Here is a 16,979-nt window from a genome sequence, read left to right on the forward strand (position 1 = left end):
TAAACCTCATTGGGGGAGCGGCGATGCTTGGCGTGGGGCTTCTCAGGGTAGCTAGGTTGCAGCCGGCTTGGCCCTGACATCACTCAACCCTTTTCTTCCCGTCAAAGCTCCCCCAACAAACGACGGGATCACGAGATCTCGTCCCCGCGTCGAGATCATCGAAACTCAGCTGCACAGTTTCGACAAATCAATGAAGCAACCTGCCTGTGGACCCAACTGTTTATTATAATGACCGCGCGTAAACAGTAAAATAATGGCTTCGTTTCTCTCGTACGTGCCGCTGGTCAACCGACTGGTGACTCCTCGCGATGAGCCCACGACGATTTCTCTGCCGCCCGTCGAGGTGCACGCCCTCGAGGGCAACAAAGACAGGAGGCCGCGCACGCTCAGGCACCTCCTCAGGGCAAACCACATCAACCACTCCATCCTCTATCATGACCTGCAATTCGACAACCACTTGCCCCACATCCTCTGCTCGGCCTACCATCTCGGCGCCACCCCCGAGCAGCTCTACCACATCTACGACGTCGAGTCCAAGACGCTCGAGCCATGGACGGACTCGCCCGCACAGATTGCCGAGGATGATTGGCGGGATTTCCTCGGTGACAAGCGGTACCAGCGCGCCTACGTAGACTTCTTCGAAGACGCCCTCGCCATGAAGCACGCCTACAACTGGAAGGAATTGATCGAGAAGTACATGTTCAAGGGCGATGAGCCCCTGGTCAACGGTCTCATCGGCGGCCGTATGCTCCAACCCTTGTTTTCTACAGCTTCCACATGAAAAGCCGCACCAGACCGTATCGCTAACTAATCCCTCCCTTTCTTTTACTCCTCCTCCGCTCTCAGTCGGCCATCCTCTAATCCACCTCGGCTACGCCTACGAGTTCGACAGCCGAGAGATCGCCACCGAGGCCCTCGGCTTGGCCGCGACTCAGTACAACTTCTTGCACAGATACATCGACGACCCTTCCTACACCCGCCCGGCCCCTTTCTCTTCCACATCCCCGCTCGAGCTCCTCGACAGGCTCGCCTCGGACACCCGCTTCGACGGACTCTTCCGGGAGCCGGGCTATGCCAACATTGAGCCCCTCTTCCGCGATCACGAGGACCTCTTGCTCGAGTACTGGAATGCCTGGGACCTGCGCCCGTCCGGGTCCGGGTCGGCGGGCGGCGCGAACGCGGACCCGCTCGCCCTCTTCCGCGCGTCGCAAGAGGCCGCCGTCGCCCTCCTGGTCGCCACCGTCCGCCCGGGCACGCACGCCTACAACTTCTTCCTGGTGCACGTGCTGACCGCCAGCCACGCCGTGCGCATCCTGCTGCCGGTGCTGCCGCCGCGCTTCCACGTCCCCGTCGTCCGCCAGTGGTGGCTGCTCGCCCTCGCCGTCTACGTCGCCGTCCTCCGGCCCCGCGTCGACCGGGACTACGTGCCGCGCGACCTCAAGGGCAAGAGCTGGCGGTACGTGGAGCAGCGCGCGCTCACCTCCGAGTGGGCCACGGATGCCCATTACGTCAAGGGTGAGTCTCTTCTTAATTCTCTCTCTCTCTCTCTCTCTTTTTTTTTTTTTTTTTTTAGCTCTTCTGTCGGTAGATGTGCGGTGCGTTATTCTTGCTGACATGAGATGGTCAGCTATTCGGGCGATGAGGGAGGCCGCGAGAACGTGGGGGGATGTTCACGACAACTATCTCGCTGCAGCCGTGTGGTTTTCCGATGACTTTGAGGGTTGGGTGCATTGAGCCCCTGGGGGCTGGACGGGAAGACGGAGACTGGCAGTTGGAAGCAAGACAAAACCAAGAAAGGGCTGGTTCCCAACTGCTCTGCTTGGAGATTCATGCTTCTTTCCCTGGCGAGAATGCGCGGAACGAGCAACACCTCTCTCGATTGTGTATGTCTGCGACTTCTGCTATTTTGGGTGTACGAGATTGTATGGATGTACGATGGTTTGGTCTACCAACAAGGCAAAAGCAATGATATCTTTCCACCCCTGACTGGGAATCTGGTGTGTCACCACGGTCTTATCTCACACATGTACACTTTGCTGCAAGTCTTGCTCCTATATTGACAGGATAGTTTCTGGGTGCTCCCGGCGATCAGCCGACACCCGGCTTCCTACCGCTGAGGAAGGTTGTTGGTTGGAGGCCATACGTTGGATTTGAGGCTATGTCATCATGACAGCGTGAAAGTAGGGCAAACGAGTGGATGGAACGGCCGGTATTTCGTTGACGAGCAGGGTCACGTCTTGTGAAGGCTGGAAAGTTCGTGCCGGATCTGCAGACGCTCGCATGTGCCAACTCTCTCTCTCTCTCTCTCGCAGTTGGTTGAAGCCTGCAAGCGGTTGGTGACACTGGATCGTCGTTGGTTGGAGCCACAACCACTGCGACTCCCTCCGTAACAGAAAACCCTCACTGCGGCGTCTCTTGATTGTATGGTTTGGTCACCGAAAACCAACAAATGGCGCCGTTCCCGGCGCTATTCAAAAGCGTGAATCAAATTCGAGTCACATTGCAGGCATACTCGTTGGCGAATCCCGTTGCCGCGTACTTGTCTTGTCGGCAGTTGGCGCATTATGTGGCTGCTGTTGGGTTGATTTTGGGGGCCGTTGGACGTCGATTTGCAATACACGTACATACATCGGAACAACTTCTTACTCTATAGATACGGTCACGTCACGCCGCGACGAATCAGCCGAGTCTGGCCGGTTCTGGCGCATATCAGCCATCATCATAACGGCTGGTGCAGAGAGGATGGTCAAGGTCTGGCATAGTGTGTATGTCCCGCAGAAACACTGCAAGCGGCCTCGGGCCGGAAAGACTGGTGCCGTCCAATATCTGGAGCGGCAAGACGGGGAGAAAACGGGGTCAATACACGCGGGCAGCCCAGGGAGGACAGAAGGCCGAGAGAAGACAGACAACAAACAGACGTGTGCTGGGAAACACCACGTCTGGCATGCCTCGGTCCTCTCCTTAAGACTGATGTTCTCCGGTAGGAGGTCCCTTCCCCCTTCCCTCCTCCCTCCCTCTCCTCCGAGCAATGACACGGTCTGCAATCCCAATCTTCTGTCTGGAGCGCGTGTGAGAAGATCTGCTGGGCAGAACACCAGCCATATAGACAGACGAACACTTTGAGGAGTGTAGCAATAACCCAGCCGCCTCACCCTCCCCGATCCTGGGCCCCCTTGGTCGCACGAGCTCCTGTTTGCACATGTGCCGTACTGTAACCATCCACCAACCGGAACCGCTGCCTTTCCCCTCGCTCTCCCCTCCCCCCCCCCCCCCAACCCAACTTCTTTCCTCCGCTTTCACACGCTCATACGCAGTACAACGTATTCTCGCTTCTCTTCGTCTCGTTGGCTCGGCAAAGAAAGAACGTTTCCTCCGGGGTTAGAAAAAGGGGGGGGGAGAGGGGTGTAGTGAGGAGAGGGTGAGGGGCAGCAGTACTCCGAATCTTCTCGGAACTTCCGTCTCCTAGGAGCCCTCCTAGTATAGGCTGACGAGAGAGGCGTTTGAACGGGCCAGCCTTTCTGTCGACACCTGTCCCGCCGGTCGATCCCTCTTGGCACACAAGGCAGGAGAGGCCTGTCTGTTTCCCGTCGAGCTAGGCGCCTCCCGCGCGGGTCGCGTCTCGGGTTGCTTGCCGCTCTCAACACACAGCCACGCAGGCCCAGGATGTCCCGCTGACGGAGGAGGAGGAGGTAGATTCCCGAGTCTGTCTTTGGTGGCCCAGCAGAATCCAAGGGGTCCCCTCCCCCTTCGCCCCCGTGGTGTCGAAGTCTTTCTGGAAGACGGATCATCGTCCACCGCCGCCGGCGCCGCCGGTTGTGGTTGTGGCGGTAACTTTACGCCTCAGACTCGTTCACTGCCGACTTGAAACAGTGCCAACTGCAGACTGTTAAAGAACAACTGCCAAACAAAAAAAAAAAAAAAAAAAAGACAAGACAAAAAAAGAAAGGAAAGAAAAGTAGCTCTGCCACGGCCCATACTTCAGAAAGGCAACAGCGTGCTCTCGGAAAGGTTGGTCCCGACCTGGTATTTGTTGACAGTGGTCCGCGAATCTTTGCAGCGGAAGAAAAGGGTCGCGGCGGCACCGCTGCTCGGAAGGATTGATTCCTGCCGCACCCTGTTTGTACCCTGCCCTGCTTCATCATTGGCTCTAGAGGAACGGGCCGTTGAAACGGTGCGGCTTCTTTTAGAGGGTTAAGGGGAAGATGCATACAATCTCAGAGAAGTGGTGGTCGTCGTGGTTCGGGGCAGAACGAACCCGAAGCCATCGCGCCTTCTTAACCGCGTATTTGACCGCGTATTATTATAACTATACGGAGCATGCTCCCCAAAATAGCATATCTACCTTTCTTTTTTTTTGTGCTCTAAACCTCGTTGTTGTTCTTTTTTTTTTCCTTTTCCTTTTCCGAAAATAGGTGTGACCCCTGAAATGACAACTCAGACACCATCTAGCTTGGATAAGAACAGAGGCCATGCGGGATATTGCGTGGATGGTTATAATGTGTATGAGAAAGGCGGAGAGAGAATACTCAGATACACCAAGGGATCATGAGTCAATGAGGCGTTGTGGCCGGGTTTGGGCGCCCTTATAGCCCACCATTCTGGCCGTGGTTCCCTAACGGGAGCCGGTTCTCCGTTTTGGTCCCGATAGTCATCCAATTTCTCCCGAGTAGGTTTTGTTTTACTCATTATTACCATCTTTCTTCTTCCTGTCCTTGACCTTCTACACCACACATTCCACCCCGATTATAAGCTACACAACAGCGACAAGCGGACTGAAGTGCCCATCCTCGGCTGGGAACAAAGCAAACCGTAGTCCAGACTGACTAGCGTTTCCAATACGTGCAATTAACCGCGCGTTCCAAAACTAGGTCAGCCGCCAGTTCGGAGTGTTGTTTTCTTAGTAGTGTACATACCTCTAGGTGGTACGGCGTCGTTGCAGTAGTTATATGCCGAGCCCACCAGCCCACCAGGTCTCGAATCCTTCGAGCCAGGGGAAGCAGGGACAGTAGGATTTGGGGCGAAATATTTGCGGGAGGCACAGGACGTAGCAACATGTTACCGAGTTAAGTCTCTTCAGAACGAACAAAAGCCTCAAACAACGTGATGCGAAAAATCCGAAGAAGAAATAGAGAGATAAAAAAAGAAGATCGGCAGAAGTTGAAAGCTACCGGACGAGGGTTACGTAGTAATTGGGAAGAGACCAGATGTTCTGTCGGCAACAGTTGCAGATGAGGACTCCAGTCGAGCTGCGTTTTGGGCTTGCCTTCACCTTCTGAAGTGAGCAAAGGTGATAGATCTACAAGTGTTACGCCTCATTCCACTCCTAGGCCCTCTTGGTGCTTGATCAATAGGCGTATGGTAGTAGTCCCAGGCAAGATACGCCGGGAGGAGCTCGCCTTCATGGGCACATAGGGACGCTAGTCCCGTTTGACCTGAGAAGAAGAACGTATGACTGCAGCAGAGTGCCCGGACAAGGATTGCCGAGCGCCGCATCTATCCACGCTCCAATACCATACTTCTTTGCCTTCCCCCTTGGCCCCTATTCAGTGCATGTACAGAAAGGGTGCACACCTACCGTGAGGTGGTACCATGACAACGCGTCATTCGCCTCGACCAAAGATGCTCTGACGGCTCGCTTGTTGTTCCCAGGCCAACCTCTGACACTTGCCATGCGCTCCTCCAGTTCCTCCAGTAGCTTCGCCCAGGAACCCAGCTACACGCTCGCTCGGATTGACCGTCAGCCAAAGATAACTAAAAAAAAAAAAAAACCGTTCTGTCGCCGGCCTCGCCGACTCACTACCGGCTTTGTGATAACGATGATGTGAGGATAACGCCTCCCTCAACCCCCTTGTCCCCTGTTTCCTTCTGGAATGCTCCCTACGCCGCGCCGTGCCGCGCTCCTGCTTTGCCTGCCCCCAAACAGAACATGGCTCGAAGCGCGCAGTGAACCGTACGGTGTACAGATACGGCAGGTAGGAGATAACGTACGCAACCTTGTCTCCCGTGCTCGTCACACCGATCTTCTCTCTGGAAGAAGAGGGAAAGAACGATGGATGAGAAGCCCAGGAAAGAACACGGGAAGGGAGCAGGCCAGAGAGTGATATAAAGAGACAACAAGAATTGGGGAGGTCGGTCTCCGTTGGTCTGCAGGTTCGACCGAGATGCGCCGGGTTTGCTTGTTCGGGAAAGAAGCTTAAACCTTTCCAGTATTCTCTCTCGGGTCTTCCTTTCCTTCCTTCCTTTTTGGCCAGGGCGAAGAGGCAAACGAATTGGGAAAGTACTTCTCGGCCGAGAGCTTAATCCCGCGAGAAACCTCCGGTGACGAACTCACTCACCTCAGTAGCACCTACATAACCCTCGGTCCCGAGAGGTATTATTGGCATGGTGCTCTTGCAAGGACGGTTGAACCTCGGAAGGGAAGAGAGAGAGGAGGGGTCAGGGGCAGAGAGCGTGGACCATTGCCTCTGGCCGCGAACGCGAACAGTGCTCGTGATCGTTGCAGCGGATAGATCGCCAGGGATAGGATGCCTTGCAATCTGGCTACATGCACTACACAAGTCCAATGCTTCTTGGAGAGGGATACCTAGTCATGTGCTCTGCCAAATCGCAACGTTCGCATTCCCCGATGGCGTCGTGGCCCTTGTTGAATTGCTACCCAGTCGGTTGTTTCATGACCCCTTACGTGTACTTCAGAAAGCTGACGGTAGAGGGCGCAGCCAACCGCGGGTTGCGGGGAGGGGAAGACGGTCGGGGAACGGGGTTAATCCCGTTTCCCGCCTCGCCGCGCGGAGAAAGCGTGTTAAGACGATGTTGGATGAGGGGGTGTGGTGCTTGACCACAATCTGAGAATTGAAACAACAACACGGCGCAGATCTCGTAATCTGACAAAGCCAATAGCGGCCGAGGCGGTAACAAGATAAGGCCATCTTCCAACGCAAAACAGCTCTAATTCGAGCCAAGTGGGTGGCGCACAGCAGCATTGCTGACCGTTCCCAGCGGCAAGGCAGTTTAAACGCGTTGTGGTGGGCTCGCACCTGGTGAGATAAGCACTATCCCCCCCCCCCCCCCACCAGGACCTATAATTGTCGCAGCTCGACTCAGACCAGACGGATAGGCACTTAGAAATAGAGCCATACAATCACTGGGCTCTCTCCGTCTGACAAAAGGGGCCAGATTGCAATGCCAAGTCCTTGATGGCCGGAAGATGCTTCGGCCGAAGCGCCGGCGTGTTGGGCTCGGACTCGGCCTGGTATGTACCAGCTCGGACTTCGATTGACGGTCAAGACGGCGCAAAGCCACTGCCTGAAACCAGCCAGCCGCTTGACCAAGGGCACTCCCACATATTTGAACATCCATAGGTGTATAAGGAAGGTATATTGTATGTGTATAATAATATAAGTATCTTTGTATGTGAGAACAGTACGGATTACTTTGTTCGGTAATCCGTACACTTGGATGGCTCTGTTTTGGAATTGCCGAACCCCGTCCGACAAGCGGATGATTTCGGTGATTGGGTTCGGCGCGTCGAATCTTCCGTACGCGAAAGAGAAGCAGGCGGGTTTCAAGAGATTCCGCAGCTTTGCCTCGGTCCTGAGACAGCCAAGGTATTTGATCCGCCCTCACCTCGCTCCAACCCAGATGCAAGACCGGATGGTGTGGAAGGTTTTCGCCAAGCCCGGCGAACCCGGATGTGATGCTCGGACGACTTTGTGGCCCAACACGCCTACCACGGCCGGTGCGGCATCGAGATTGCCGGCGACATCTGGGAAACTGCTGTCACAAATGACAGAAGGTTACCGATGGCGACCAAGTAAGTGACTGCAGCACATACGGTCAACGGCCACGGATGGGGACGGCTGATGGACTGTGGAAAGTACGCAGAGCCTGTTCTTTGGACGCTTTAGGCTCGTTCGTTGACCAGCCGACCGAAGGGGAAAAGTATTTGGTCACTCTTCCCGAGTATGGCTCCTGCTGCCCTACAGGGCTGTAGGTAGGACTGTGATTAAGCTTCTGACGCCGGCCGCGCGGGTCACCGGGCAAGAAAGAGCATATTGTTCGCCTGTTCAGCTGGCCGCCGAGGTGGTCGTGCTGTGGTGTTTTCTGCCGGCCCGCTTCTCACTCCTTCTTGAGCGAGAACACAGGGTGAGATGCCGTCATGCTCAAGGCGGTTGTGTGCCACAGATCGCCGACGGAGCCGTTGCGTTACCGTCGCACTCAGTGCGGGGTGTCGGCCCCGCTTCCCACCGCTGTCTGCAAGCACTCTGCATATTGATGCTACTTCGTTGCTGCTAGTCCACAAAGGAGGGTTCAAAAAGTCCGCCCTAGCAAGAGTCGGTGAAGCTAACAAGCGCAAGCGACAAGCGGCGAACAAATCACGGTTTGGCGCGACTGGGAACCGCGCCCGCGCGCGCGAAGTTTTGCTGGCAGTTGATACGACCGATAATTCGTGTCAGCGAGCAAACCCTGGGCTCGCCCATCATCTGGCTTTGCCACTTGGATACTGCTTTTCGTGTTTTTCAGTCTATGCACCTTTGATGCAGGTGTGAGGCGCTGAGCGTGCGGAGAAATGACGGTCTGTCACGATTCGTCCTGCGCCATCGGACCGAACAGAAAAGCACAACTGGCACAACTGTGTGTGTGTAATCTGACGAGAGACCTAGTGCTCGCCTCAGAGCGTAACTACCGTTGTCGATGGCCGAGGCCGATTGCCGGGCACTGCTGGGTCACGGGGCTTGTTTAAGGTGAGCGCAGCCGACGGGGGCCAGTGAGACATGCCGTTGTTGTCGAGGAAAAGACGGCAAGAAGAAAAGTTCCCGCCGAAAATGGCTAGGCTCGTCGCCAGTAGAACCTCCACTAATAACTAAGGTCGGGAGTCGTCAGCACCACGAAGCGAGACAGATTTGACGAGCCAAAGAAGGCAATTGGAGGGCTCGAAGTGAGGAAATGAAATGAGAGCGACTGGAAAGGGAATCATGGACTTCCCTGTTTTGAAACCACAAAGGCAAGAGCAATCGGGCTACGGACCGGTGAATTTCTGCGCACTGCAGTTCAAAGCTAGAGTTGAATTTTGGGCTTTTCGCGGACACTGAAACTAGCACCGGAACCGAGACCATCTCGGATCCGGAAAACAATGGAAAACCGCTAGCCGTCACTTGGCAGCTGGATCGGGTCCAATCGGAAGTATTACAAGCTTTTCAAGGCTCACGCCATGCCCGTCCAGGAAAGCCCACTAAACTTGAATGCCCCCACAGTCCGCTTACCTTGGCGGCGGGCCTGTCGGAGTCGGAGGGGTGGGAACCTTTTTGGCCGCGCTTGCACCCTACACCAGTGCATACACTACGGAGACTGCACACCACGGGATATGTGTACTGAGAGTACATACATACATACATACACAACAGTACGCAGTAGTTAGTGGAGTGCACTGCTCTGCGCTGCACCTTGCGCGGAGTCCTCCACAAAGCAGATCGCGCGTCCCCGCAGTAGGTTGCGTTCTCCTCGCCGGAACTCGTGGGCGACGATCCCGCGGAATCTAAGGCTCGCAATGCCTCACCACCTCGCAAGCACTTGTAGAAGCAACAGACCAATAGATGCACAACTTCATGATGATAAGGAAGATGGTGGTTCAAAAAGTTCGGCCTCGGGCGTGCCTTTCGGCCGGAAGCCGCCCGGATACGCGCGCTTGATTCGACGGTCGGCGTTCGCGAGGCTAGCGCCATGCGTTCAACGTGCGCGTCTGGGTGTCTGGATGGTGCGTGCTCAGCTGCAAGAGGACCCGAGGCCAACTCGCCGCTGATGCCATTGGACTATTTAGCCGCCAGAATGCAGCCACCACATGTGTATGCGACGCCAGCACACCCTCCTGCAGACGCCATGCGGAGAAGTTGAAGACGACATGTAATTCGTGGTTGTACACAGTAGGTCAGCCCTGCGGAATGGCCGACAGGACCGATCGAAAGGGTCCCTTCTTCTTTGGGGGAGGAAGAATTGATTGAGTGAGGGGGGGAACCGCTATCCTCACCCGCTCGCCCGCTCGCTCAAACCAGCGGGTGCTGGCCGTTGGTGAATGGGGCCCTGCGGCTTCCGCGGTCTGAAGCCAGCACAGCCATTGAGTGGGCGGCGCAGTGTCTGTTTCAGCAGATAAATTGGCAGGCGCGATGTGCCGTCATAATCCCAAGATATTGGGTTCTCACTGGCGCCGTCCGTGCCGAATCCGATTTGAGATCGGCTTCCGGGACGGCGTAATCCGTACACGACATGGTTTGCCAGCAGGCAGCAGAATTAAAATGCCGCTAAACCCCATGAGTCGTGACGCCCCTGCACCAGCCCTGTCGCTCGCAGAATGGAAATGGGCTGAGGCTCCATCTGTGAGCTCATCTGGGGCGGGCCGGGGCCCACCCAAACCGACTTCTTTGCGAATACCTCCGTTGCGCGGTGCTACACTGCGCAGGTGTACACTATGTACGGATACACTAGCAGTAGGGAGCAAGTATCCAAAACAAATGCCCGCGCCCCTGGTTCGTGTGCACCAGATGCGGCCCAATCCCCGCCGGGAGGTCGGCGCGGGCTCACGTCAAACGAGAACCCACTGCTCTAGTGTAAGCTGTTCGCTGCAGGTGCTCTTGTGGCGTCTGGGGAGTGGAAGAGCTTCCACTTCCGACCTGAGGCTTTTTTGCTGACAAAAGGTAAGGCAGGGACTTACGTTGATAGATTAGGTCTGTACATATTGCGTCCTGAGCAGTGATTGCATGTACTGTACTGTACGTATGTACGGATTACAAGTACCACATACGGTCAGTTATAGCGTACTGTGTACGGACGTACTGTGGTAGAAACGACGCTACTCCGTAGTAGCACGGGGTACTCGATGACACTAGCGCGGTCCAGTGGATGCCCTGTTGTACCGGGAGCACGGTTGGGGGGGCCGTAGTGCAACGTCGCGGTCCCATGGCGATGGTCAGTGGCTTGCAGTCGGCCGATGAACTACACTAGAGCGGGGTCTCTGTTCCTGAACCTTGACCGCGTATTCCCACCGACAGCTGGAAAATGGGGACCTCGCAAAGAGGAAGTACGCAGTACGCTCCATACCAGGATAACGCCTTGAAGCAAAGCATTGGAATATGGCGGCCCCTTGCACACAACAGCCAATCAGTACCTCCTCGCATTAGACGGCGTAGCGTCTCAGCAGGTTCTGACTCGCTTTACAGTGTACATACTAGCCAAGTTCCAGCAGCCACACAGTGGAGTGTGCGCGGCAGTGTGGTATCGGATCTGGTTTCAATGACTTCTCGAGTTAGCGAAGCTCAAAGGGGTGTCAAGACCAAGGGAGCAAAATCGGCATACTCTGCTTTCCCTGGGTTCCGATGGTGAAGTCCAATTACGATATGTGTCGTCTCCTCTGCCTTCGGAATGTAGCTACAAGTGAGCCTCACAAAACTCGGTGCTTCTCCGCACCTACCAAGGCACCGGTCCCCCTGCTGGGCGCTCTCAGCGACTGCGTCCACGTGCTTGATGCGACCCGGCCCCCCTTCCCCCTTCCCCGTGGCGCATTGGGCCTGGTCCCGGGAGGAGCAATAAACGGCGGATGGCAAGCGCTGGCGCTACGTGAGGCGTGTCAGACGGTACTCGTCAGGTCATTGGGCATACATACTATGTAGTATGCTGGGACATCGATGGTTGGGTCATGCATGTGCTCAGCATTGAACGTTGTCTCCAGTACGGATTATTCTCAAGTCTTTCCGTGTTAGGAAGGTCGACCACTCGCTTTTGCTCGGATTTAGCTTAGTGGACTGAACGTGGAGACCTGACCATTCAAGCTCCAAGCCAATGCTACACCGTCCGTTGTCCGGACCGCGCTCCGTCGCCAACCACCGACGTCCCAGTGTTTGTCTCCAGGTCCACTCTCCCACGGTATACCACATGTGTTGATCAAATCTCGGTGTCGCACAAAAAGCCGTCACGAGAAGGCGCAGCCATTCTCGTTCAAGAGGTCGACATTGCAAGATGCAGGCGACGGTGACGCCAGAAGTTCAGTAGCAGTGTGGAGTGAATAAAGGTGCATTGGGAGGGGCAGACTCTCTGTCTGGCATGCTATGCCAGAACCTGGCAGTCGCTGCTGGCTTCCAGAACAACGGGAGAAATTGCCGACGACTAGGCGACAGCAACGCCAATGGCAGAGGATTATCAAAATTTGAGCGCTTGGCATTGCCTCGACTTAGCCGTCAGGGTAACCCAAGGTGTCGACGCTCGGGGCATCATTGTGCGCCTCTGCGTCCGGGGTTTTTCTCTCAGCGTTCATCTCGGCGACGTTGCTTTGGGCCTGTTTCAAGCGCCACCGCGCCAAAAGAACCCCTGGGCGCCCGAGGAGACCGCACTACGGAGTAGCTTCGCGGAAAAGTCGCCGCCTAGTGTGCACTCGCTGCGCCTACCACCACCGCTCAGGAAAGAAACGCGCGGGCCCTGTGTTGTGACTTGGGCCGCTTGCCGCCACTGGCTCGTGCGCTGTACCCACTTCCCGTTGTGGGTAATTCGTGGGCCAGATACACTAAAGAGAACGAACTTCTTTGCTGATACGGTAGTACCTGACCACGGTAAATATTCGTAAACAGAAGCCATGTGCTTAGCGGGTACGTCGGGAAAGAGCAACCCGACCCGACGACAGGGTTTGGAATCCTTCGCCCGCGCCAATCTGGCAAAACCCGGGCTTCATTTTCTCCAACCGTACAAGTACCCTCCGATTGTTTGCTCGCCTCCCAAATTGAGTTGATCGCCCACCCTGTTCCTAGCATTGTGTGAGGTAGTCCCTCTCCCTGTTTATCTTCGTACTTGTATCATGCTCGCTTCTTGGGTCCCAAAACGCGCCCCAACTCAGTTCCGTTGGCGCCCTGCCTTCTGAGGTACCTACTCTGCCTTGGGTAAGGTAAGGTATGAATGTACTGTACCTCTTCCCAGGTTTCCACACAGTACCACCCTCCCCAACTACCTTGCACTACAACAAAACGTTGGTTAGCGTATTTCTGGGCCGCCCCCCAACCTTGCTTGGCGACCCCTGCGGACCCCCAATCCTGCACCATGAAGCGACTGCCCCTCATGCCGTTCACACTTCTCGATCATTCTCTATTCGACCGAATGAAGCGGCTTCTCACAAGCCATTAGGTGCCAACGGCCGGGAAAGGGCCATCAATCGTGCTGAGATGGCTGAGATGTGATGGCACGAGCCAACACCAGCCGCGAAACTAACGGTGAACAGCCGCGAGGGGACGGTTGGACGTCGCTGACTGATCGCTTTTTACTCGTCTATTGGGGATCGCACACACGCACGAGTTTGCGCCAGGCCGTCGGAAAAAACGGCCGTGAGCCGCGCCACCCCTGTGCGAACAACGTGCAACACTGGGGGAGGGGGGCGGCCAGGATTAGAGTGACATTCTCAGAGGTTCCTCTTACCGCTACCGCCACACGCCTGTCCCTGTGCTTGCTGTTCGGCCACGGCACATTCGACTTCACCTGTTCCAAAGCACAGCGAGCGGCGCAGCTGTCCACCGCGAGAGTGAGAAATGCTGGAGCCTAAGAGCAGCCACCCCCTGCCACTCCGCCGGCCTTCGCCCATGTTCCTTTCGTTCTAGGCCAGCGCTCGGTCAACAGACTGCTATGTTGCTTCAAAGTCGAGTGACAATCAGGGGACAGCGAACAAAGCCCCTGGATCGGAGTTGATGTACGTACTCGTCCGCACCTGGTTCATCAATACAGCATTGCTTGTGCTGCTGGTGCGACTGTCTCCCAAACAGGCGAACCAAGTCGGACCCAACTTAGTCAGCCTGTATATGTACAATACTGTACTTGGCCGTCTGCGGGATAACGCTGCATCATCTACACACGCTATGATGGCCGACCACCACCAGTGTGCCCAAATCTTCAGGTAAGGCCGTTAAAGCCGCCCAGACAACAATGGGGTTGGGTGAGGAATTGCTGAGGGGCGTGGGGAACCACCCCCCGGGTGGCCCTTGACCACCCCCCGTTACAACACCCAGTCCAAGACCCTGGTTCCCTTGCCCTCTCTTGTTGTCCACTTACATGCATGTTCCTTTGACGGCCGTACACACTCTATTTCCTCTTCTCTCCACCCCCCGGCTCGACTAACAAGCCTGTTGTTGTCTTTGCTCATGGCCCCTCCCCTTGCACCCACAGCACCACCATGGCACTGTGGGGATGTACTGCCTCTCTGGACTTTATAAGCTTAGTTCGCCCAGAAGTGTCCCTCACGACTTTTGAGGCTGAGATGCGTTTGACACCAAGCTACTTGACCCCAAAGATAGATCTAGGGTGTAGTGGATATCTGGTTACCTGGCCGCCGCCTTTCTGATACGGTTCATCGTCAACCTTCGGCCCATCTCTTATAAGTCGTCGCACGCCTCCATTCGACGACCATCCCTGACATCACTTAACCGTCCACGTATGTACCTCTCCACAAGTTCTTCCCAGTCCGTCAGTCACAGCACATACGCCCGCCGTCCCAGGGGAAGAAGAACATGGACTCGACCTGCACAAGCCAGAGCTTCGACGACAGTTGCTCACGCACACCTAGGTCCAGAGCCGGAAGTGGAGTGTCGACGACGGAAGGGTTGCTACAGAACCTGCATCTCGCCGAGACGACATCACTCGAGACCGTGTCTTACATCACCAGCAGATCTCCATCCTCTCAGGGGTTGGCCTCGCCCGCATATCTCAGCCCGAACTTGTCCCACCCGCCTGGCTACCTACCTTCCTCTCTAACCCAACACCAAACGTCCTTTCCGCCTCTGCCATCTGAAGCGGCGGCCTCGGCCCAAGAGTGGTTTGAGACGGAGCAGCCGCAAGTCCAAGGTGCGCCCATACTCAGGCTACAACCTGCGCACGACGAAGCCGGAGCGTCAGCACCATCACCTTCGCTGCCCTCCACCGAAACAGAAGCTATGAGGTAACCACTATTGCCTGGACTCTCCGGACTAGCCCTCTCCCTTTGCTTCTCTTCTCCACGGCTGCTGACCGAGGGAATAGTACCGTCGCCGTCTCGTACGACCCGGCGTTTAGCATGGCCACCCGATCATCCTTCACCTGGCCAGGTACGCTTCCCCGCCACCCCGACCCTCCCGGGGCCGCGCGTCACGTTTGTTCTGCTTGGCGAGTTCCGTGCTCAACAGTCACCAGTGATGGAATCCAGCAGCGGGCTCATGGGCCCCCATGATCTCGGCCCCTACGGCTCAGACGCCAGCCTCACCTCGCCCGGCTATTCGCGGTCCGTCACAGCAAGCCCACCCAGGACGGCGCTCACTCCGGAGCAGAGGGAACTGAAGCGACAGCGAGACCAAGCACGACACAACTCCAAGATTCAGGCCCGCTCGAGGAGGACGGACAGCGTTGCTTCTTCTTCTTCCTCGGTCTACTCTCCAGCCGTCACCCTGGCCGACATGACGAGCGGTGCTGCGAGCATGCCCGTCTATACCACCACCTCGCCCTCTCAAATGCCCCTGCTCGCCGAACCCACAGCGCAGCAGTACCTGCCCCCTTTCTCGCCGCCCCTACAAGACCAAAGCCAGGCGGCGGCCATGTTCACAAACCCTTACCCGTCGCAATCTTACCTTCCCGACTACTCCTATCCGGCATCGACAGCACCAAGTCTTCCGTCCCACTATGGGTATGTTTTTTTTCTTTTGTTCTTTTATTCTTTTTTTAATTTAAATTATTTATTTTATTTAGACGGATGTCTATCTATATAAATATGCCTCTGCCCCGTCAAGGAAGTGTTCCCTTGAGCGCTAACATCTGGAACCCTGGTAGCAGGCCACTCTTTCAGGACCCGAACGTTGGGATGTACCCCGTTCCCCCAGTTCCTCCCCCGGGGCCCCCAGACGCGAGCAGGCAAGTCAGAGTGGTGCACAGCCGGCCAAAGCCACAATGCTGGGATCACGGCTGTAACGGGCGGCAATTCTCGACCTTCAGCAACCTCCTCAGGCACCAGCGAGAAAAGTCGGGGCAGACGGCCAAGGCGACGTGCCCGTACTGCGGCGCCGAGTTCACACGGACGACGGCGAGGAACGGCCACGTCGCCGAGAAAAAGTGCAAGAGAATGAAAGAGTCCCCCAAGCAAGATTGAGGGGTCGAAAAAGGCAGAAGAGGGGGGCGGGGGGGAAGTTGAGGAGGAATGAGGAAGGTGAAGGGAAACAAAAAAACTCTGCACCCCTACCCTCCTCTTTTTTTTTCCATTCCGGTTCTTTATTCTTCTATTTCTCCCAACATTGTACAAACTTTCTACATGGGAGGTATTTTATCTCGGCCAGCCGGAGGTCTGCCTTTCGCTTCGGGGAAAGTCGTCTTTACTCGGTTTGGGGCTCTACTGCTAGACTTGGATGGCTCGGCATTGGCTTCATTCAGTTCATGGGGGATAAACATGGGAGACAAAGGAACATGTCACTGCAGGCATATTGGGGGCAAAAATTTGTCGCTTGTTCATATTTGCTATTCTTGTTTTTTCTCCGCGGATACCACGGCGTCACGACTGGGCATTGGGCAAACGGGTAGGATGAAGTATCGTTATTAAATTAGTCAATCAAAATTCATTGACGCTGAAGAGATGAGCATTTCTCAAGGTGTTGATGGATACCTAGGTACCTAAGGTAATTACTAGGTATGTACTTTCGAGTACTACTAAGTCAAGCCGAATGGCTTAAATCAAGAAACGTGGAAGGAGCAGGCCTGTGTTGTTGGTTGTGCTTTGCGGGTTTACCGTGGAAGGGCCTCGAGATCCCGAAAAGAGGTGCCTGCCCTCCCACACAGTTCTGAGAGGAGCCACAGATTCGCATGATTTCTTCTCGAGGCCCGAGGATTCTCAGGCATTTCATCGAACTGATCAAGCACCATCCGTACACCAGACATACCTGACAACGGGGCGCTGCCGTTCCTAGCTGGAATCGATTGTTGTGCATATACAATTTCGCGTCCATTCG

General features: G+C 55.7%; 3 protein-coding genes across 3 annotated transcripts; 2 read left to right on the top strand and 1 right to left on the bottom strand.

The window, feature by feature from the left end:
• The first annotated feature begins 100 nt into the window (after positions 1 to 100).
• Positions 101 to 2,440, top strand: MYCTH_2296978 (uncharacterized protein). Its single transcript, XM_003659617.1, has 3 exons — positions 101 to 743; positions 847 to 1,515; positions 1,628 to 2,440. Exons 1-3 carry the CDS (start codon positions 254 to 256, stop codon positions 1,732 to 1,734), a joined length of 1,266 nt encoding a protein of 421 aa, XP_003659665.1. The 5' UTR covers positions 101 to 253; the 3' UTR covers positions 1,735 to 2,440.
• A 7,160-nt stretch (positions 2,441 to 9,600) lies between these two features.
• Positions 9,601 to 10,259, bottom strand: MYCTH_2123311 (uncharacterized protein; the record flags this gene model as incomplete). Its single annotated transcript, XM_003659618.1, has 3 exons — positions 9,601 to 9,709; positions 10,022 to 10,128; positions 10,194 to 10,259. The coding sequence occupies 3 exons, from the start codon at positions 10,257 to 10,259 to the stop codon at positions 9,601 to 9,603; spliced, it is 282 nt and encodes a 93-aa protein (XP_003659666.1).
• A 4,266-nt stretch (positions 10,260 to 14,525) lies between these two features.
• Positions 14,526 to 16,606, top strand: MYCTH_77476 (uncharacterized protein; the record flags this gene model as incomplete). The annotated part of the gene is made up of 4 exons (XM_003659619.1): positions 14,526 to 14,830; positions 14,911 to 14,953; positions 15,177 to 15,674; positions 15,830 to 16,606. 4 exons carry the CDS (start codon positions 14,526 to 14,528, stop codon positions 16,127 to 16,129), a joined length of 1,146 nt encoding a protein of 381 aa, XP_003659667.1. The 3' UTR covers positions 16,130 to 16,606.
• Between the last annotated feature and the right edge of the window lie 373 nt (positions 16,607 to 16,979).

The sequence above is a fragment of the Thermothelomyces thermophilus genome, chromosome 1 (assembly GCF_000226095.1).
Source record: "Thermothelomyces thermophilus ATCC 42464 chromosome 1, complete sequence".
Lineage (NCBI taxonomy): Eukaryota > Fungi > Ascomycota > Sordariomycetes > Sordariales > Chaetomiaceae > Thermothelomyces > Thermothelomyces thermophilus.